The sequence below is a fragment of the Drosophila albomicans genome, chromosome 3 (genome assembly GCF_009650485.2).
Source record: "Drosophila albomicans strain 15112-1751.03 chromosome 3, ASM965048v2, whole genome shotgun sequence".
In the NCBI taxonomy this organism is placed as follows: Eukaryota; Metazoa; Arthropoda; class Insecta; order Diptera; family Drosophilidae; genus Drosophila; species Drosophila albomicans.
In genome coordinates, this window is record NC_047629.2 from 32,747,712 (window position 1) to 32,769,959 (window position 22,248).

At 38.6% G+C, this 22,248-nt stretch overlaps 4 protein-coding genes across 4 annotated transcripts in view; 1 reads left to right on the plus strand and 3 right to left on the minus strand.

Annotated features, from left to right (window-relative positions):
* LOC117571220 (probable chitinase 10) lies at positions 1-2,051 on the minus strand. Its single transcript, XM_052003556.1, has 2 exons — positions 2,048-2,051; positions 1-838 (listed from the first exon to the last, which is right to left on the minus strand). Exons 1-2 carry the CDS (start codon positions 2,049-2,051, stop codon positions 45-47), a joined length of 798 nt encoding a protein of 265 aa, XP_051859516.1. The 3' UTR covers positions 1-44.
* LOC117571223 (uncharacterized) lies at positions 2,032-14,712 on the minus strand. Its single transcript, XM_052003557.1, has 9 exons — positions 14,383-14,712; positions 7,539-7,614; positions 7,182-7,436; positions 5,100-6,667; positions 4,836-5,037; positions 4,225-4,626; positions 3,518-3,738; positions 2,512-3,153; positions 2,032-2,448 (listed from the first exon to the last, which is right to left on the minus strand). The coding sequence occupies exons 4-9, from the start codon at positions 5,667-5,669 to the stop codon at positions 2,245-2,247; spliced, it is 2,241 nt and encodes a 746-aa protein (XP_051859517.1). The 5' UTR covers positions 5,670-6,667; positions 7,182-7,436; positions 7,539-7,614; positions 14,383-14,712; the 3' UTR covers positions 2,032-2,244.
* On the minus strand, positions 3,250-3,868 carry LOC117571222 (coiled-coil domain-containing protein 80). The gene has a single exon (XM_034253270.2). The coding sequence runs from the start codon at positions 3,866-3,868 to the stop codon at positions 3,311-3,313; it is 558 nt and encodes a 185-aa protein (XP_034109161.1). The 3' UTR covers positions 3,250-3,310.
* The window catches only part of LOC117571217 (cyclic AMP response element-binding protein A), a 17,111-nt gene continuing 5,845 nt past the window's right edge, over positions 10,983-22,248 (plus strand). Inside the window, exon 1 of the mRNA XM_034253265.2 lies at positions 10,983-12,067. Within this exon, the coding sequence (XP_034109156.1) occupies positions 12,011-12,067 (57 nt within the window). The 5' untranslated portion in view covers positions 10,983-12,010. The remainder of the gene's footprint in view (positions 12,068-22,248) is intronic.

Consider the following 22,248-nt stretch of genomic DNA (forward strand, 5'->3'; position numbering starts at 1 on the left):
ATGGGAATTTAACAAACAATCGAAGTCGATAGACAAACTTATTACTAATGACGCGCGAAATTTAAATCCCTCGCACAGATTGCCGTACGAGACCATTGACAGCTTTTGGTAACAACATCGAAATAGTAATAAAAGGGGCACTGTTGCAAGGTGGCGTAGCCCTTAACGCAATAAATGAAGAACTCACAGCGCCGCATATGTGGATACAAATGCTGTCCATGGGGTGGGCAGTGGATTAGTTCATTGGAAATATTTGTACTATCCGCTGGCGGCGTATTTGGCGGAGTTTCCAGTGTGCATTGTGCTCTCTCCGGCAAATCGCATTTGGCCGTCACTGCATTCCAGTGCAACTCCGCGCTGCATGTCTGCGGAATGGCCTGTCCATAATAACAAATGTAGTAATTATTACAGCTGGTCGAGCTGCCTATATAAACAATGCGATCGTTTTCCGGCTGAGGCGTTAACGTGGCACAATAAGTGGCGGCATCCGTGACCATGTTGTTTAAGTCATTGTCGCTGGCACTGGGCGGCGGATTGCTAGTGCTGCCACTACCAGTGTTGCTGCTGCTATTCGTGCATCTCACATTCTCTGGCGCATCGCAAATTTTATTGTCCGCGTTGAACAGCATCGTTGACGGGCAGGAGGCCAGCACAGCATCACCACGCTCCATGCACAGATAAAATAACCGACAGTCTTCGGCATGCTCCACAAATGAGCCAGCCAAGTGATTGGCACACAAGCCTCCAGCACTCTGGCGTATTGTTACCGAGTTGGTTGGCTTCCTCATCCATTGCAGTTGTGAGGAGGCTGTCAACGTCGTATCGAGCAGCAAAATCACTGAAAAATCAATATTGTTAGTAGAGTTGCAATTATTTATTGGGTTAAAAAGGATCAACCTAGAAAAGTTGAAATGTAAGCCATTTCAAAGTGTGTCAGGCTTCCGTAAAGCGCAATTTTATTCTAATTTCGTAATGCCTCTAGAACTTGGCATATATGCCAAAACAAACCAGAGCACATAGCACACGGCAATATCAGAAAATTAACATTTTTCAATTGCGTGTCAACGTATTGATAAGACCTTCAACCAAAACATTCTCTGCCGGCATTTTTCTGCATCACTTTTTTTCACACAAGCGATCGACATATAGATTCAAGAAATTAACACGGGAATGAAAAGAAGCGCATCTTGGCGTTATTAATTTTACAATGTCGATCACAAAGAGGTCTTTGAATTGAGATTAGCTACAATAGATTGTACCGTTCGACAATGAAAACTCAATTAATTATGTTATGTTGTGCGATAAAGAAAAAGCAAGGCAACTTCCCTTTGTCCTTGGTTAGACGACTTGTTTATATCGGTCAATGGGTCTATTTTTTCCTGTTTTACCGGAGATAGTTTCAATTTCTAATGTCTCAATTTCTAGAAAATACTATATGTAATGAATCAGTACTTGCTCAGATAGAGTATTGTGATGGCCTTGAGAAGAACTCGTGTTGATAACTTTATGGTATGACAAGATACAACCAATTGACGGATTGTGAAATATCCAGTGTTTTCCAATATTAGTGATCTATGTTCTCACCTTGTTCTAATCTAAAATGATTGATTTGAAAAGAATTTTGTTTGGTTTAAGCTCCAAATTGGGAATTTCTAAGAAAGTAGATAAATACTCGTATTGTTTGGTTAAGTTTTATTTTATTTCATATATGACGATAAGTGAACTATTATCTTATTTATAAAAAAAAGCATAAGCTTATTTAGATTAGCTCGAAATCTGATTTAACATAATTTATACAACTTGTCGTCATAAAACTCTGTCAAATCTCTCATATATACGGTAGATAAAAAGAAAATTTTCAGAAAAATTATTGAATTGAGTATTTATATTATTTAGTGAACTTTGGATACTCAAGTTATAATCTAGAATGACAGTTCAATAATTAATAATCTTTTTCATATACATATTAAATGTTTATTTATTTTTTATCTTATCGTTGCTTGGAATAGAAATAAATGTATTTTAATTGTTTCTCTACAAAACTCACACATCTTTTGAAATGTTGTCTAACGTCAGCTTTTTGCTATACTATTTCTTTCGAAATGATCTTTTATCTTTGTGCCATGCTAATGACCTCAACTGCCACATAAATATGTTAGTTTGCAATCTTTCATTAGAAGTTGACAACAAATTAGTGGCAAAAAGAAACAAATTTATTTAAATGTCATTTACAGTTGTAGTTAATCAAATACGAGTACGACCATAACATTTGGCCTGACGAATCGCTACACAAGAACGCTTATCATAATCCCAGCCATAGAAGAATGGGCACTGCTGAAGCAAAAGGTAACCATTGCGGCAATAGTAGAAATAGTTGCAATTATCTGGATGTGGGTAAACGTCAACAGTGTGCTTCTTACACTGATCCCGAACGGCAATGCTCGATCTCTGTAATTTAATCATCAAAATTGCAACTGTTTCAAATTGTGTAATAATATTTAATTTGCTTACCAAACATTTAACTATCTCAGCTTTGTCGCACTTTCCAGTTTTTACATTAAAATGCAAAGTCGGCGCACAGTGCATGGCAATAGGTTGACCACCGTAGCAAATAAAGTAGTCGGAACAGGATTGTTCATGAGCCAAGAGCACGATTTGATTGGGATTATCTGCGCGTGGACAGATGCTAGCCACAGAGGTAAATACTGGATTGCTGGATGAAATTGTTAAGCTGCTGGCGGGGCTACTATCCACAGGAGATGGGCTTGTAGTTTGGACAACTGCTAGCGTTGAAGTCAGTGTAGTTGTAGTTATTTCTGGAGCTGAGGTAGCACTTCCCGTGATAATGTTGTTATTAATATCGAGAGACTGGCCAGTGCGACAATCGATATCCTCCATAAGCTCACACATTTGCTCCTCAGCATTAAATCTGTCTCCGTCTGGGCACTCGCCTTCATGGGAGTCCTCACCGTTGCAGAGAATGAAATGAGTGCAACTCGTATTAGACACTATAAACTGTTGATCGTTTTCTTCATTACACTGCTCGAAAATATCAGCCAGAGATTCAGAGCCAAAGAGGCAAACTAACACCAGTAAAAACGCACAGTATCTTTTAGAATTATGCATGCTTCCGCAGTTGCTGTCAATGGGCGACTAAACAACCCAAAAGATATGGAAACCTTTTAAATGTTTCGATTCTTCGGGGTTATCAAACGTTAATTTGCCTTTGAAACATGGCATGTAAAACTGCTGCTTCTGATGATTGTCTCGGCTCTTGAATGAGTTGCTTTATTACCACGAAAAATACAGTTTACAATCGATAAGGACTCCGACCCGTGCATTTACCCTCTGACTCATTGAAGAAAAAATTCTGCGGGCATTGCTGCAGCAGAAGATATTTCGAAATACACTGATAATAATAGCTATTATTCGGTGGATAAGGGAAAACCATATTTTGGCCAGACTCTCTGCAGATGACATAAGGATTATTGCTGCTGGTCTTCGTTGTAGTGGTTACAGTGGTTGTTGTTCTCTTCGTAGTAGTTGTTGTACTCTTCGTAGTAGTTGTGTAGGGCTCTGTATAGACATTATTGGTGCTCGCCTCTCTGGTGACGGTCGTCAGGCGTTGTTGTGTGGTTGTGTCCACCGGTGTGGTTACGTAGCAACTCACAGGCTCGTCGCATTCTCCATTACAGTAATAGGAATTATCGCCATCGCAATGGATAAACTCGCTACACTCTGAATTCGGATTGGTAATAAGAGTGATGATGTAGCCTTCGCATTCCTGCAGGAACGCCGCCTCAATCATCTGCCCAGGCGGCAGGCACCCAAGTACAAGTAGTAGGAGTTTCAACATATAAGTTCGCATCAAACTGCTGATACCGACAGCTAACAACGTCTGCTTTATAGGTCTCTTTCGCTACATGTTTGTTTTGATAAGGCGATTAGCTCATATTTATTTATTAATTAAAAATGAATTTGACATAACATGACTCTTAATTAAAAGTGTTCTTCGTTTAACAACCCATCATTCACAACTCCTCCCTCATCACTTGCAACCCTGATAGTCTGGCGTTAGCCTCGAACATGCTTTTGTCTCCTCGCTAAAGACAAAGCCGAAGGGGCACTGCTCCACAATCAGAAATCCCTCAAGACAGTAATAGTAATAATTACAATTGCCGGGATATTTGTATTTTGCTGTAATCCCTCGCCTACATTTCGCACGTATATCCTCTGCTGGAGTTCCTGTCGTGGTCGATCGTGGCGTTGTGCTGACCGTTGATCCAACCGATGTGCTGAATGTTGATCCATTCGATGTACTGAATGTTGTTCCAATTGTTGTACTGACGCTTATATCGGTGGCTTCAGGGCAATTGTAAGAGGGATCACACATATCGATTGTGTCGCAGAACTGTGAGTTCTGGCCATTACAAAATATCACAGTGTAGTTACAATCCGAGCGAGTAATGTTCATGTATTCCCCATTTTCGTTGCTACCGCATTCGGTGATATTAATGGCGCGAACGGGGAAGACGCAACCGAGAATGATGACGGTAAAAACGACGGGCAGGATGTCAATTCGAATAGATTGTCTCATTTTGTGCGACAGTTTCGAGGCATGCTTAGCTTTTTATATGTCCCAATAATAACAGATTGTCTTCTAAATACTTGCATTTAATTAAACGAGTCATGTTTTTCTACTCCATCGACTTTGTTACTTATCACGATGTTAGGGCACTTATCAATTACAGGTACACAACACAACCTAAGTTATTTTCGATAGAGTTGTGCTGTTCTTTTTTTAAGTTAGGGTAAAACCGATCGCGTTTCCGGCTACGCACGTCTCGAGGTGGCAAAGCATTTAGCCACGTTCAGATGCACACAGCTTCGTCGTTCAATGTCCCAGCCATAGAAGAAGGGACACTGTTGCAGCGTCAGAAAGCCCTTGATGCAGTAGTAGAAATAACTGCATTTATCCGGATGTGGAAAGAAATCAGTCATATGGGGCAAGCACTTGTGTGCCGTCGGCTCAGCCAGCTGCAAGACCGAGGTTACAATCACAAAACAACTTCAATATTTGAATATTCCCTTCGACTTACCGCGCAATGAGCATTTTCGGGATGATCACACTGGCCACTCTGGGCATTAAAATGCAGGTCATTAGTGCAATGCATTTCCATGGCATGACCATGATAGCAAAGATAATATCCAGTGCATGATGCATTGTTGGGCATCAGAATAACCTGGCTCGGATCATCACTGAACGGGCAGTTGGGCTTGACAACGGGTGCAATGTTTAAATAGTCCACTGTGGTTGGATTATCCATTGTTGGCGGCGTTGGCTCTGGTTCAAGTGGTAAATCGTCATCTCCGGCCTCTACCTCCTCTTCTTCGTCTGGCATTGGCGGTTCGTCGACCTCATCCAAAAAACAGCGCACATTCGTTGATAGATCACATGCTCCAGATTCCGAGTCAAAGTATTCGCCATCATCGCACTGACCCAGTATGGAATCATCACCATCGCAATAAACATACGATTGACAATTCTCCCAGCTGGCAACAAAGCTTCCTTCCTGCGAATTTGAACATTCCTCGAACACATCTCCATGAACGTGCCTCAATGAGCACATACAAAGTACCAAGCACGAAAATAGCGCAAATTTATACATTTTATTGACGTCGCGTTGAATGTCTAACTGATGCCTCTCAGTTTCAATTGCGCTGAATTTATGGGCTCAATTTTTCCCCAAAAATATCACAATTGATCGAGAAAACATGCATTTCTTTTTAGCTTAATTGTATATTGTTTATCAATCTGTGGCCTCCGATAGAGGTAAGTAAGTATAGAAGATACCTAAATGATAATATTTTTCTGTTCTACTTAGTGAATCATAGTATGCGTAATTTCCAACTATGTATATCACATTATGTCATCGAAATGAGTTAATAGATTGACATTACAGCAGTCAGTGGTCCAGAGACTTCTTCAATCGTATCATTCGGTCAGTAACATGCGAGCATGAATGTTTACATAAGCTGGCATAGCTGTTTAATTAATATTCAATATATGCTCGAAAAGTATTTTGTGAGCCAAAGCCAAAGCCAAAGTCGAAGCCGAAGCTGAAGCCAAAAGCGTGAAAAGCAGCAGCAAAAAGACAACGACGCATAAGAAATCATTGACCTCAACAGCACCGCATTGGCCGTATTTTGCTTATGGGGCTCGAAAGACATCAGCATAGCTGCTAAAAAGTGCCTCAAGATATGTTGCGCTACAGCTGAACGGTCTTAACGATACGCTGATGCACTTCGCTACCCATTCATATTATTTTGTATTATATTTATTTCACAATGGTTTTTCATTCCTCGATAGTAAAGTGATTAGTATCCATTACCTTTTGGAGTCGAGTAGCGCTTTATTATTCGTTGATGCTGGCTAGAACTTCCATTCGTCCCGTTTTCTGTTGTGATATAAATCACACAGTTGTGCGAGTTCTCTTTTTTTTGTGCACCATCATTGGGCCAGGCCAAGCAACGTTGGAGTGGATCGCATGGCGCTTTTTAAATTTGCACAAAATCTAATTTATTGTCAAGCATTTGGCCAATACGATAAGACAAGCGTTCGTCTATGTTAGCTGACTTTATCGTGGTCGCAGCGACTGCTCTGCACCTGTAAGCCGAAGAAAGAATATGAAAAATTAAAAGAAAAAAAGACAATACTAACAACTACGTGAGAGAGGGGGGAAATATATTACGAATTTGTTTAAACAAGTGCAAACGTAACCAATTTTTCCAAGCGTTTTATAGTATACTCAATAGCTCAATTCCTATAAATGATATTTGCCTTCTTATTTCATTATTTATTACTCTTTTTTCTTTACTAAATGCATTGACAGATGGACGAACGTATTAACGTGTGTGTGTGGACAAAAGACACGATCGAATCCACACAAAAGGCTGATCAATGCACACGCTTTGTAGACTCAGTTGTAAAGACGACAACACCAACACCAAAGACAACGTCAACGACGTCGGCAAAATGTCTGCCGGTGCGGATCTGCTTGTATGTTTACACATGGACAGGTATATGTGTGAATGTGTATAGATGGACGGATGGATGGATGGATCGATCAGTGAACTGTGCGAGTATATTTAATTTACAATACACATGTATACACACTCACATTTATTTACAAGCATCTGGTATTTTCATTGTACAGCTTTCAAGACATTTATATTTTAAGCCAGCCCCAAAACCCCAAAAAACCAATTGGTATGAAACGAACATGAAAGAATTCTATGTTTATGCGATGAAGCAAATATTGACAACATTCTCTTTAAGGTACTTATGATCATGTCACAATGCTCAAGTATCGGCTCTCCAAATATCTTAATAGGATAACCAGTAGTTTGTTCTTCTTCTTAGTAATCATCTCGACCTTATAATCATTTAATAAAAATCAAATTAATACGGAGTTATGCAATAAAAAAATAAAATTAATAATTGCCAATCTTCTTGGAAACCTTCAAATAAAAGATACCGAATAATAATTGCATTTGTGTTGTCACATTTTGGGAGCCATTCAAGTGTCGCTTTACAATCTGATAATGTCGAAACTGTGTCAAAGAAATAAAGACAAAATTAAAATAATAATTGTATAGATAAGATGTCGCAGAAGATGCTAAGCTTTTGTATTTTTTGTTAGGGGGCGTGAGGCGTAAGCACATAAATATCTTAATGTGGTGTCTTTAATCAACAAACAGCCATATATATGTACTAAACTTGTGGCCTAAACAACATCATTTCGAAAATGATGAATTATAAACATATGTACATATTTTTAGCTGTTGGCATATGTTGTTATGCAGTTTTTTTATTCTTTTTTTTTCTTGTATTTCAGGCCCACAAAATAATACACAAAGCAACAGAAACAGCTGCTATTAACGCTACTAATTATAGTAAATAAACAAATGCAATGTTTAATGTACAGTTTAAATAAAATTTAATTTTACTTCAATATGAAGTTTCTTTTTCGAAAGTAAATATGTTGAAAAAACGTTAATGACTAAAATTGTTTTATCAACATTTAAATGAAGCATGTCGAACAGACTGAAACCCACAAACATAATTTGTAGAAATACCTACAGATATGGATGTCAGGCAGAATTTATGCTAAACATCCATTTGTGATAAGTAAGACCCCGCTGTGAATGGATAATGAGGCCCAAAGGAATTTGCGTTTTGAATGATTCATTTACAAATGGCACACTTCAGTCCTTTGTTCAGTTCATTCAAAAATACATATCGTTTGGGTCTTTAAAAGGAATTTGAAATTGAATCTATCTTATCGTTGTCCACAAGCAAAACAAAAAAAGAACTTGAAGAACCTTTCATGAAACATTAGTTTGAGATAGTGGCATTCTATGATTAGAAATATTCAATTCATTAATAATTAAGGAATATCAGCAAAAACGCCATAATAATGAGACTTCAATTTTAAGATTTTTTCTAGATCAGTTCGCTGGTCAAGTACCATAGAGGAAGTCATTAAATTATCAACTTTACGCAGTTGTGTGACAGTGGCAAAAACAGAATCTAATCATACAATGCTAAATAATATTTATGGAATAAAAAATAAATAAATAAACTTAAGTGAAGTACAGATACAGATTAAAATGTTGCTGCAGATAAACAACATGCGAATCGCAAACAATGAGGCACCAGACCAACAGACACCGACACCTAAATAGCAACAACAATAAGGAGAGGCACGTAATGTATCTTGTTTTCCAGTGAAACGCAGCAATACACACACACACTGAGACACAAACTCATATATCTACGGGTTTTTGTTGTGATTCACAAATCAAATAATATAAAATAATAATAATAAAAAAAAATGTTCAGTGGCTTGGGCGCTGCGCGAAAAATATTTGTGCCAGCCATAAGATACAAAAGTATCTGTCTCCCCCGTCTCAATCCCGCTTAGTCTCGCTCGCTCGCTCTCTCTCTCTCCTTCTCTATATATGAGTATATACTATGTAACTGTAAAAACCACTTGAAGCGCCAGCGCACGATCAGAAAATTTGAGAAGAGAGTATTTAAACACAAAGAGAGTTAGATGTGAAACGACTGATTGTCCGAGTGTGTGTGTGTGTATGTGAGTGAGAGATCGACAGCAAAGAGCATTGCTGTTTTTTTTTTTTTTTTTTGGATTTGCTTATTAGGGGCGGTGTTGGGCCCGGCCCGGTGCGGTTCGGTTTTGGTTCGGCCCGGCAGCTATGCGGGTTCAAATGCGGCCAGCATGACGAATTATTACACACAGTTGCAGATATGAAATGAAATTTAATGTAGACACACACTCGCACACAAACAATGCACATTCTCAATGATTCACATACACAAATGAATGGCTTGCGTGTGTATTGGTATGTATATAAAATATTAAAAGATCTCTGGGGCGGTTGGCGTCTTGCCCGAGCTATCAAAGCTCATTGATCTGGGGTAAAGACGAACGATGCCTGGTCTTTCTCTCTCTCTCTCTCTCTGACTACTCTTTGCTGTTGTTGCTTGCCTCTAGGCACAACAGGCACACTATTCCGAATACTTTCCCGGGGGGACTTTTTTCTTCATTTCATTTCGATGTTATTGTTGTTGTTGCTGTTGTTGTTGTATTTTGTGCGATAATCACGAACAGGCAGTCGACCGGTTTGAGCTTGTAAGCCTGGCCAACAATTCGATATACATATGGATTTTAACTTTGTCCAAATACAACACAAAATTTGTAGCCAAAGCTCTCCTCCATATGTAAGAGTATACATACATGCATACATACTGTATCTATGGATGTAAGTTTGTGCGGTTTGTATGATGTATGTTTGTGTATACAGAGGCTCTGCCTCTCCATATGTATTACACAAGCATTTGTGAAAACGTCGTCGCCGTCGTCATCATGGCTGTATCTGTGCCTGGCTTAAACCGGATCTTTGGTTTGAAAGTACATTCACTTTATGCCACTGCTGCTACTGCTCATGCTGCTGCTGCTGTTGCTGCTGCTGCTAGCTGACGTCGCTGCAGCCGAGCCTGAGCAAACAGCCTTCAAATGACAAAGCTAGCTAACTTGCTTTGGCTTGGCTAACTGGCTGCTTGGCTGCCTGCTGCCTGGTTGACTTGGCTTGGCTTGGCTAGCTAGACAGGGCTGCACATGCGCATAGTTCAAATAACTTGGTCAAGTTGACAAGATCAACAGCAGCAGCCGCTGAGCAGCGCAGCAGCAGCAGCAGCAGCCACAGCAACGCAAAGTGTTGCCAAGCGGCAGCACTCAAGCCGGCCACAGCAGCTAGAGAGCGAGAGAGAGAAAGATGTCGAATGAGAGAGAGTGCATTGGTGTGTGTGTGTGTGTGCGAGGGGGGAATCAAATCAAATACCAACAACAAAAAATCTATAATAAAAAACAGGTTAACAAATGTTGCCGCAACAGCAACGCCAGCAGCAGCAGCAGTGGCAGCAACGTCAACGTCGGAAGAAACTTGTTTTTTTTTTGTGTGTTTTTTCCTATACTCCAAGTCTTGACTTGACGTCAAAGCCGGCTTACGACGGCGACGACGACGCGACGACAACAACGAACGACGCCTGCTTACATTCACTTTACAAAAGAAAAAAAACACTCACTCACACACAACCAAACAAAAAAAAAAAAAGAGCGTGAAAGTTGTGTTAAGAGAGGCGAAAAACGCAAGCCGGCAACCGGCATTGTCAAAGTGAGCGTACATGAAGTCATTCACTGCGCTCTTCGCTTTGGGGCGCTGCTCACGTACCCGCGAGTATGTGTGCGTGCATGGGAGTGTATGTGTGAGAGAGAGCTCGATTGCTTGAACGAGTCTACGACAGCGACGACGATGACGACGACGACGGCGACGGCGTCGACGACTGCGGCTGCTGCTGCTGCTGGCAGTTCGTTCGCATTCACAAGAATTTCACCGACATTTAGTTTAGTACCGTTTTTGGCTGCAGTCGCACTACGGACAATATTCTAATTGTGCTAACCATCAATATACACACACACATATAATATACAGCAGACATCAAATATATAGTATACGCTTACGCATACGTATTACCATATACAATTCGATTAAATAGCGGCAATAGTTAATGATATTAACTACACATTTTAAATGTAATTATACATGGCCAATGCCCAGCCATATGGAAATCGTGTGCTGCTGTCTCAACACACAAAAAAATTGAATCCATTTAATCTGTAAAACAAAAAACAACAACTACGAATAATAATAACCAAAACGCAAACAACAAATTAATTCCAAATGTAAAATGATCAAAAAAAATTAATAACAGTTTTCTATAAAAAAAAAAGTTTGTGCAAAATTGTAACTGTGTTGGAATAAATCATTTCAAAATAAAAAATTTTATAATTGCAAAATACAAAGCAACAAAACAACGACAACCAACAACGCGTGCAACAAGTTAAATCCAGCTACAAGTTGTAAACCAAGTTAGAACTATACACACACACACATATGTATGTTCGTCTACCAATACACAAGCAAGCAACCCAACAACACACACTCACACGTTCGCGCTACACACACACACACACACGCATACACTCACACGGAGAGAGACTTTAACAATGTCAAGTGAAAACAATCTCTGGAATCAACAGGTTTCGCCCTAAAAAGTGTTATTAAGAAGCGCGTCCAGAACTCTTTAGTTAAAATTACAACACGAAATTCATGAGCGAGTAAAAGAAGTTGAGCAAAAAGAGAGTCTTTATAATTAGCTAAAACGAAAACAACAACACCAACAACAAAGAAAAGAAAAAGAAAATTATATATATGTGTATATAGATCTATAAGAAATTGTGTGACTGCAACCAGGTGGAACGAAAGTCGGAACAAACACCGCAAAAAATCAGCTTAACAACAACAGAAAAGAAAAAAGAAAAAACAAAAACCTGAAAAGTTCTTAGAGCGCAAAATAAACCTCAATATGGATTCATTCTACGATGGCGACCTTAAAGATATATGGGACTCCGATTTAGATCCGGTAAGCAAGCAAACAACCAACCAGTTCTATTTATGGTTCCGTTCGGTAAAGCTTTATCAGCTTTTTTGTGTTAATTACCTCCATGCATAGTATAATAGATGTATGTATGTTATGTTCCTTGGTGACGAATAATTTATAGAAGAACAAGAAGTAGAAGAAGAAGAAGTAGGGGACTCGGTGAACCTTTGCATATCCGCGCCAAACAACAAGAGCTTAAGAGCTTTGACTGTGGACAGCCGCTGAAGTACATTAAAGCTTAGCTGAACTAAGCTGATTACGTGAATATCTGAAGATCTGCAACATTTGCCAGCGTTGAGGTACACAAAATGCTTGGCTAAGAGGAATCGTTGAACCTTTGCCAATTAACAAGGCACTCACTTAAAAGCTTCGACTTTATTTCGCACTTTAAAGTGCATTAAGCCCAGCCATAAATCTCAATTGAGAAGCCATAATTAAAGTGTACAATTATATAAAGCTATTATATGAAATGGCATTTGAAAACAGAAAAAAAAAAAGAAAAAACTCAACGAAATATTAATGACCCACATTAAGTTTACAAAGGGCTTATCAGTAGGCTCATTTGTTGGTACAACACAACAACAACAGCAACAAAATAAACGTGCACTGATTTGAATTGAAATTAAAGTATGGAGTGTGACTACAGAATAGAGAAAACAAATTATACGCTTTGCTAGGAAGCTACGAGAGGAGAAATTGCTGAACTTTGTTTTAATTTTGTATGTAATTTTGTACACTCGCAACGAGTCTCGTCTCTCTTAGTAGTTTCATTTTCCCTTTCGGATCAAAGTGATCTTCGTGCCTGCATATTAAGCAGTCGCTTTACAAGACCTCTAAGCGGCGGCCCCCCCTCTAAAAGTAAAAAAATAAAATAAAATGAAATGGAAGAAAACAAAAAAAACCTGTCCCATAAAACAGCATAATAAAACTGTCTGTATGTCTGTCGTCTGTCTCTTTGCCAGTCACCAAAAGCCAAATCTAATCGACACTCTTGCCGCTACTACCCGACAGCTCCAACACTATGAAATGATATACAACACACACACACACACACATGCACACCCAGTTTTGCGATATATTCTGTTATTTCGATTTGATTTCTCGCGTAAGTTTTGCAAAATGTTTTGATATGATAGGTTTGGAGAGGGTCCCAAGGTTTTTATCTGACAGTTACGTTTGCTACTTACATACGTGCAAAGCGGTAACGGGAATGGGGAATGGAGAATGGAGTATGGGAATGGAAAAACTTAGGAAACTGGTATCAATAAACAATTTTTTAGTGATTTTTTATGTTCAAAAATATCATTTACATGGTCGTCAGATAAGAGATAGAGAGTCTTGAAGTCACTAACTATTTGTGGCGTAACGTAAAGTGTTTTGTCTGATAATGATAATTAGAGTTTTCCAAGAAATTAAAAGAAGAAATTTTATCATTAGCGAGCGAATTGGTTGCGTTCACCGCCACCGCCTCCCCCACAAACAAAATCGACGACAATCGGTTTCAATATAATGAAAGAAGGCATGTGTGTTGATGTGCTGATGTTCCTCTTCTTCTGAGCTTCATTTGTGAGACTTGCTTATCGCTGCGGAAACAGTAATGAATACATGTCGCCGTCGAGGAAGCGTCGCAGTCGCAGTCGCTGCCGCAGTCGACGTCGTCGTTGCAGTCGCTGCCTCGGTCTACGTCCAGACTCTAATACAAAAGACTACGAAGAATCTATTAGAGACGCACACACAGACAGACAGACAGACAGACAGAAAGACACTTGCTTAGATGAGACAGTCAAGTGATAAGACGCACTGAGCTATCAGCTGCGCCAAATGCAAAGTAACTAATGACTTCTCTTATTCATATTTTTGTTGTTGTTTTTTTTTTTTTTGCTTGCCACTGCACTTTAAACTGGCAAAACCTCTGGTCGTCAGTGTCATTACTGAGCGAGATAATGCAGCGACACGACGAGACGCCAGACCGAAATAGGCTCAGGCGAATAACAAAAAAGATTCCCGGGAAAAACGCGCGTGCAGTTTAGGTTTTTTTTTTCCCGCCGTAAGCAGCCACAAGCTGTTTGTTGTATGTAGTAGAGGCAACACGCCGGGGCGTGCGCCCTCGATTACGTCAGAATTCTGCTATGACCCTCTCTCTCTCTCACTCTCTGAAAGTGTGTTTGTGAGTGAGCGGGTTTTGTGTGGTTTTTATGATCAGCATGTCTAAGTACGTACGTAAAAAGTACATGCATACATAAATATTTATTAGAATGACCGTAAACATTGCGTTTCTCAGCGGGGCTAAAACTTACACTTTATCGTTTTCTCATTTGGCCATTTAGTTATATTGAAAACAAAATAAAATTTAAATTATCATTGCGTCCCTTGTGTGCCGCATATCAAGAATCTTATCACAAAAAGTATTTTGTAACCCGAAAAAGCAAGAAATGCCAAGATAACGAAACGCTCCACAATTGTTTTGATTACGACTCTCGCGCCTATTTCGTTGATTCGTTTTCGTTTTAAAAAAACTTAGCCAGTAAATAAAGTAACGTCTGGGGGTTTTTCATAGTTTCTCAGTAGTTTAAATAACAATTGGACCCAATGCAAAATAATAACAACGAGAGCGGCAGGAGATAATCCATTCGCTGTAACTCAATTACTGAAAACAAAAGTGAAATTCCAATATTTATCAACAGAAAATCCCAGAACCTGTCTCGTAAACCGTTCATCACCGCAATCTCGTGTGTTTTCATTGAAATAAAAATCCCCCTTTTATTCAAGAGGCGCACGGCACACAGTCTGTTGCAATCATCATAATTTTTCAAGTGCTGTCCCTTATCTGTTGTGTCAGCAACCCATCACACATTTTTATATTTATAAATATAATATTGATTACTTCAACAAGTCCATTGAATAATTATAAATTTACTCAGAAATAACTATTATTTATGGTAGACTGTACACAAGTGATCAATAATAAATAATGCTTGTCCTTTGCCATTAGAAGATCAGTTGTGAAATTCTACTGCATTCAAAAAAGTGGAATTCAAGTCATATAGATTAGAGCCTTTATCCCTTTAATCGCAAAAATCTGATTTGGGATACTTTTCAAAGATTTCAATGGGAATTTCCTGTGCCCGCTAGAAGACTAATCTATTATATGATAACAACTTGAAATAACTCCGAGAATAGAAACATTTTCTACAAGTCATTCAGATCAGATTTTCTATCAAGCTGTAGACAAGAGATCATAATAAATAATTTTAAAATTGAGATAAGAAAATACTACGGATTTGGAAATTCCTTCATAGTCCACTGTGGGATCCCATTGTGAAATGCATTTGGGAAATTTGGAAATTGTAATCTTAATGTCTTATGAGATCGATTTGTACTTTCCCATACAAAGATCATAATAAAAACGATTGTGATTTGTGATAAGATTTACTGTCTTTTAAGAGATAAGAAATAATTTCTGATTAAACAGTAGTTACTAAATAAACAATCCATATTTTATAATAATTAGAACATAATATGGTTTATTTCCCAGACTCATATTAATACATTTTTTTTTTATTAATAATGTGACATCTTAGAAGAGCATTATCAACATAGATTTCAGTTTGCTATCATCTTTTATCGGAAGTTTTTTTCTCATAAAACTGAACCGGATCGTATAATTATTACATAATTCTCAGTACAACATTTAGAGAGAAAGTGAGTACACATTGCCGTTGTACTATGTATGTATTAGGTATTCGGTGTGGTCCAAAGTTATTGATAAGGACCAAGACGTTTTGCTGCTGGAAGCTAAAATTCTATTTTCATTTTGTTTCGAAACGATAAGGGCACATGTTGCTTGGAAACAAAACGTCACGCTAGACAGCTTTCAAATTAATCTTATATTATGCATGTGAGTGGTACGTACATTGTTGTATGTGCGTACACTGCTACACAAAAGTATGTATACAGCAGTGTATAGTGAAGGGGTTATTAACACCAGAGTGCGAGCTTCTAGTCAAATCTTCCGGCATGGAAAGGAAACAGGAAATATGTATTTTGTATTTTTTTGTTGTTGTTGTGTGTTGTCCTAAAAACAATCTGCAGCAATTTGACATTCCATTATAGAAACTAGACTTTTTCGACCGTTTTGTAGTTTGTTGTTTTTTTGTTTTATGCACTAAAGAAACCCAGTAAAAATGATTACCTTGGGTCGACGAAAGCCAAAAAAAAAAAAAAAAAAACAAAAAAAAAACGAGCGGTCGCCTTCACAAAAGAATGCTGACTGAGAAAGAAACAACAACAGCAACAACAACAACAACCGCAACGAAAGCAAATGGCAAAAAACGTCTCTCGAACGGGGCAAAATTGGTAAGACCAAAAGTCAAGTCGAGAGAAGAAAATTGCAGCATTAACAAACAAGTTCAAGTTAATAAGTCAGCAAGTTTACTTAGCTTGCCAATCTACCATTGAGTGTGGCCAACACAAGGAAAACCAAAGCAGCAAACGAAAACAACAACAAAAAAAAAAAAAAACAAAAAACAGCAGCAGCAACAACAACAACACAAATTAAATACAAAAAAGAAAAAACAAAGAAATAATCAGCTATAATTTACATTTCAACGCTTTTTGATGCAACTTTCGCTTATATAAGCAAAAGTTTGCCAACTTCAATTTTGCTAGCTCTATGAGCGTATATAATGTTATTAACCATTTCAATTTGACACCCTTTTTACCCGACCAACAACAATAGAACAGTTAACCGAACCGAACCGAAGTGAATGCAAAGAATTGCCATATGCATAGGTGTGTGTGTGTGTGCAGTTTGCTGCTGTTTGAGGTTATGTTGAGTTTCTAACGGCTTAGTGCAGCGAGCCGCTATTTTAAATGCACACGAGAACCCACAAAACTGAAAAACTGAAAAACGTGCTTGGCAACAGTCTCTGCGACTGTCTCAAGAGACAAGAGACGAGAGACGGTTGCTCAGCATATTTGAATAACTAGTTCGAGCCACGATACTTTCAATATGCTATAAAGTAAAACAATATCTATGTGTGATGGTGACGCTGTCTATGCGACTGACTCGATGTATGTATGTATCTGTATGTGTGTGTTTGCGTATTGCTTAACTTTGACATTTCCAATAAGCGGAATGGAGTGGAGCGTTGCAATCTGCAAAAACAGGTTAAAATACAAAGCGAATGCCAAAAAACCAAAAAAATACAAAGAGGCAACACAAAACTTGCGACGATGGCACCATTGCAAATTTTGTTAGCGGCACATTTCTATGAAAAAAGTTCAAACATATGGCAAAAGCGCGCATAATTAAATTTGTCCACTCGCACAGTGTGTGTGTGCAGAGTGTAATTGTATGTGTGTATAGTATCATCGTGTTACACTTGAAGAGACGACGCCCCCACCATTCAGTGAGTCGCACACAGTCCATTCATGCGAATTTTACACGCGCTGCGCAGTGCAGGATGCGCGCACACTACAAAGAAGAAGAAAAAAAAAAACGTTGCCTGCGGTTTTGCTCTCTTTTCCGCACTTTGTTGCTCTTTGCACTCTCTTAAATCTGTTTTGGCATGTGGGCGGCCGGCAGCAGCAGCAGCAACAGCAGCGAGCAGCTGTTTAGTTTACTTTTGACGTCAATGTCAGGCAGGAGTTGAAGGCTCTGTGTGAATTATTCATAGATTGAATTTACAATATGTGGGGAGCAAATGGCGAAGGAGGAGAAGGGCAGGAGACGGAAGCTTTTTTCTCCACCGCCTGTGCGTGGGTGTTCACCATATTGTTTTGTTAATGAAGTGTTATACGATAAGTGTAACAACACAGCGAGAGCGATGACAACAAGTTGTGCAACAGTTGGGGCCTCATTACAGGAGCTGGGCATGTGCGAATACACGTAATGACAGTTGTTGTCGGGTTGGGTTGGGGGGTGCTTTTGGCAAAGGAGTTGCGACCATAAGGCAGCATCTATTTCTAGCTGACAAGCTGGTTTAAGCTTTAAGTGTGAACCGGTAGGATCAGTATTTAAAGAGTAGTTAATGCGTTAAGCATTTTAAATAGACATTTGATTGAGATCTTACTATTGTTATCTTAAATACGACATTTTATAATTTCAAAATTAACAGGAATAGCATGTAGAAACTTAAGCTACTTTGAATTATATATTAAACTATTTACTTACTATAAAAGTAGTATATAGAAGCAATATCTGGGAATAAAGAAACTAGCTTTGTGTGCTAGGATCAGTATTTAAAGAGTAGTTAATGCGTTAAGCATTTTAAATAGACATTTGATTGAGATCTTACTATTGTTATCTTAAATACGACATTTTATAATTTCAAAATTAACAGGAATAGCATGTAGAAACTGAAGCTACTTTGAATTATATATAAAACTATTTACTTACTATAAAAGTGGTCTATTATATAGAAGCAATATCTGTGAATAAAGAAACTAGCTTTGTGTGCTAGGATCAGTATTTGAAGAGTAGTTAATTTTAAATAGACATCTGATTGAGATCTTACTATTGTTATCTTAAATACGACATTTTATAATTTCAAAATTATCAGGAATACAGGTAGAATGAATTATATATAAAACTATCTACTTACTATAAAAGTAGTCTATTATATAGAAGCAATATCTGTGAATAAAGAAACTAGCGTTGTGTGCTAGGATCAGTATTTAAAGAGTAGTTAATGCGTTAAGCATTTTAAATAGACATTTGATTGAGATCTTACTATTGTTTTCTTAAATACGACATTTTTTAATTTCAAAATTAACAGGAATAGCATGTAGAAACTTAAGCTTCTTTGAATTATATATTAATCTATTTACTTACTATAAAAGTAGTCTATTATATATGTAGAAGCAATATCTGTGAATAAAGAAACCAGCTTTGTGTGCAGTTTCTTTTCGATCGGTACCATCGATAATGGCCCCTATTAAAAGAGTCTTGCTTATCACATTAATTTCCCATGCGACACGTTCAATGTCAATGCCGTATAAGCACTATCAATTAAATGAGTCATGTGGAAATCGAGTCAATATTGATGATCCTCCTAAGTGATTCACCCGTCTATAGATAGATAGCAAAAGCGCGCTCTTGATCAATTTGTTTAAGCTGCGAATCGTATGCTGATTACTTCTGTGTGTTGATCTACATAATTTTGTGTGTTGCTTCCGTCGGATGGCCTCTTGACAATGTCTTTTACTATTTGTGTTTTATGGTGTGTTTGGCTGTTGGCTGTTTTGGTTTTTGTGAAAGGCGTCAAAGTCAACCACTTTGAGCCACTTTAACACCCAAGCGTATGGAGCGAGCAACCACAATGCCACAAAATGCGATTAGGACACACGCCAGCGCCTCCAGTTGGGTAGATGCAATGGTAACCGAGTCTCCCGTCTCTGGTCTCCGGTCTCTACGCGTGGGTTGTGCGCAAACCATTCGCAAACTTTCACAACATTTCCGTTTTAATTTTGTTTCTTTTTTTTTGTGCAAATATTTCTACTATAGCCACGAATTAGTTAACTGGCGGGTGGGTTTTTTCTACGTCAGGGCGTCTCATTGCTTGCGTACTCTTCTCTTTAATTTCACACACACACACACACATGTGTGTGTATGTATGTTGTTGATAAGCTTAAACCCGCATAGGACACACGCCCCCGCCATATCAGTGGGGCAGTTTCATTTGTGTATCTGTGTGTGTGTGTGTGTGTGCCGGCTGCTATTATTATACCAATTGTGTTATATTTATAACTTGAATACGGCAAAAACACGTCATTTGGCTGCTGCTGCTGCTGCTGCTGTTGTTGTTGCTGAATTTGTTGCCAATCGGGTTTTGGGGTTGCATAGGGGTTGCAACACACGGCGTATACGTAATGTTTTGTGTTTGTGGCATCTCAACAAGGCCAATTAGTCGTCAGTTGCGCTTGCACACAAACAAAATGATCGAAACATCAATTTATCGATTTGTTATCGCCCTCGATCGATTGTTTGTTTTAAATACTTTCAAATCAAATGTAAATCTCAAAATTACTTAAGGTTCATTTGAAGATTTCAAACAATCATTTGATGGCAATTTTGCGGAATTAACATGAAATGTATAACATGAATAATTGATTATAATAATTAGTATAAATTATGTTGATTTAATTTCGGATTTATTAAATGAAATTAATTTTCGGTTAATTTGTAACGGCATTTGAAAGGCAGTCAACGGGGGTAGGGTTGCCTTTTAGCATTCTTCTGTTCGTCCACTTTCTTTTTGGGCCACTTTACGTTTACCAATTACCATTTACCACGCTTTTCGACTGCCAGGCAATGGCCGAAAAAATAAAAAAAAAAAAAAAACAAAAACAAAAACGCAAAACGTTATAAGAAACCAAAGCGCAAGCCAAAGCGTAGCAATTTTTCAAGTTAAAAAGCATTTTTGAATTGTGGGAGCACCTTTCACTTTACAGCAAAGATAATGATGACGATGACGATGGCAATGATGATGATGATCATGACGATGATGACGATGAGGAAGAAGCAGAAAGCCAGTGGGACAGACAAGCATAAAAATTGAAAAGAAATAAAGAGCAACTAAAAATGCTGTGCACAACACAAAGAAAACCGATACATATGTATGGGACTTTAAGAGTGTGTGTTGTGTTTTGTGGCCACAAACATAAGTACACATGTACATGCATACATACATACGTAGTACATACGTAGAGAGAAACAAGCATTGAAACTCACACACAACTGCAGTTTTATAAATGTGAAAGGTTTTCGCTTGCTGCAACATTATTTAATCAATCCAATTTGTGGAGCAAGCGAAAAAGCAAAATCGAAATGTATCTATAGACAAAAACAACCAACAAAAGTAAAGAAAGAAAGACTGAAAAAACTATAACCAGTTTAATTATTTTTATGAAATTGTATTTTTTTCTTTTCGTATTTTTGTTTTTTTTTTTTTTGTTTTTTGGTTTTGCCTTATGTCTTTTACACCCTTTTTCTGGCTGGGACTACGTAAAAAATTTGAATAAAATTGTATAATGGAACGAAGGCGATATGCTAATGCTGTCGAGATACGTATGTAAAACAAATACCCTCAGGCGGCTCGTTTGGTTTTTTTTATTTTGTTTTTGAATAGATTTCGAAATGAAGTGCAGTCAAAGAAAATGTGGAAAAGTTCTCATCAAACTAACAAGTCGAACACTACACACAAACACACACTCATGCTCTCTCTCACACACACATACACACACAAAACGACACCGCACACACGCACACGTGACGGGCGCAACAGGTGCTCATTTGCATCGATAACGGGTTTTGTGTCATCGATAGTGCGCAGAGCGCTTAGTAGTACAATCGATATAAGCGAAGACGCGCATCAGATGATCATTAGATACTTCAGGCCAGGCTATTGCCTAAGCGCCTTTTTTTCGTAGCTTAAGAGCCAGAGTCAGAGTCAGGCAGGCACTCGAGTGCATTGGGGGGCACTTGACTTGTCAGTCGCCCTTGGCATTTCACCAAAGCGGCTTTCATCGACAACAGCAACAACAACGAAAAAATGAAAAAACCAACACCTGAAACGTGCAACAATGAATGCTTAGCGAGCGAGATGCTCCATAAGTTTGATTTGTCGGTAACCATGCCCCACAGCGCCGCCGCCATCATCATACAACGATCAACAGTCAAACCGTCAGCAGCAGCGGGCAACAACAACAGCTGAGAATGAGGGGAGTGGGGGAGATGGGTCTGAGGCAGCAGTGGCGGCAAAGACAACAACAGCAAAATGCCTGCGAGCATTTTTATTTTTGCTGTCTCTTCTTGGCTTTCTTTCATCATTGAGTTCCTCACAAAATCTCACTCTCTCTCTCTCTCGCTCCCGCTCTCTCCCTCTCTTTGAATGCCAAAGAGTCGATGTGTGTGTGTGTTTGTGTGTGTTTATGTTGCCCGTTTTGGTAACATTTTTCAAGAATTGCTAATTCTCAACAATTCCAAGGTTCGATGAACTCATCATAAACACAATCACACACACACACGCACACACCATTGGCACGCACATACACTTGCAGAGTTTATTTACGCTTCTCTGCTGCCGCAGCTACTTTGCTGATTCTTGGCCGCGGCTAAAATGTGGAGAAAGCACTTGTGCAGGGATATTCACACATACATA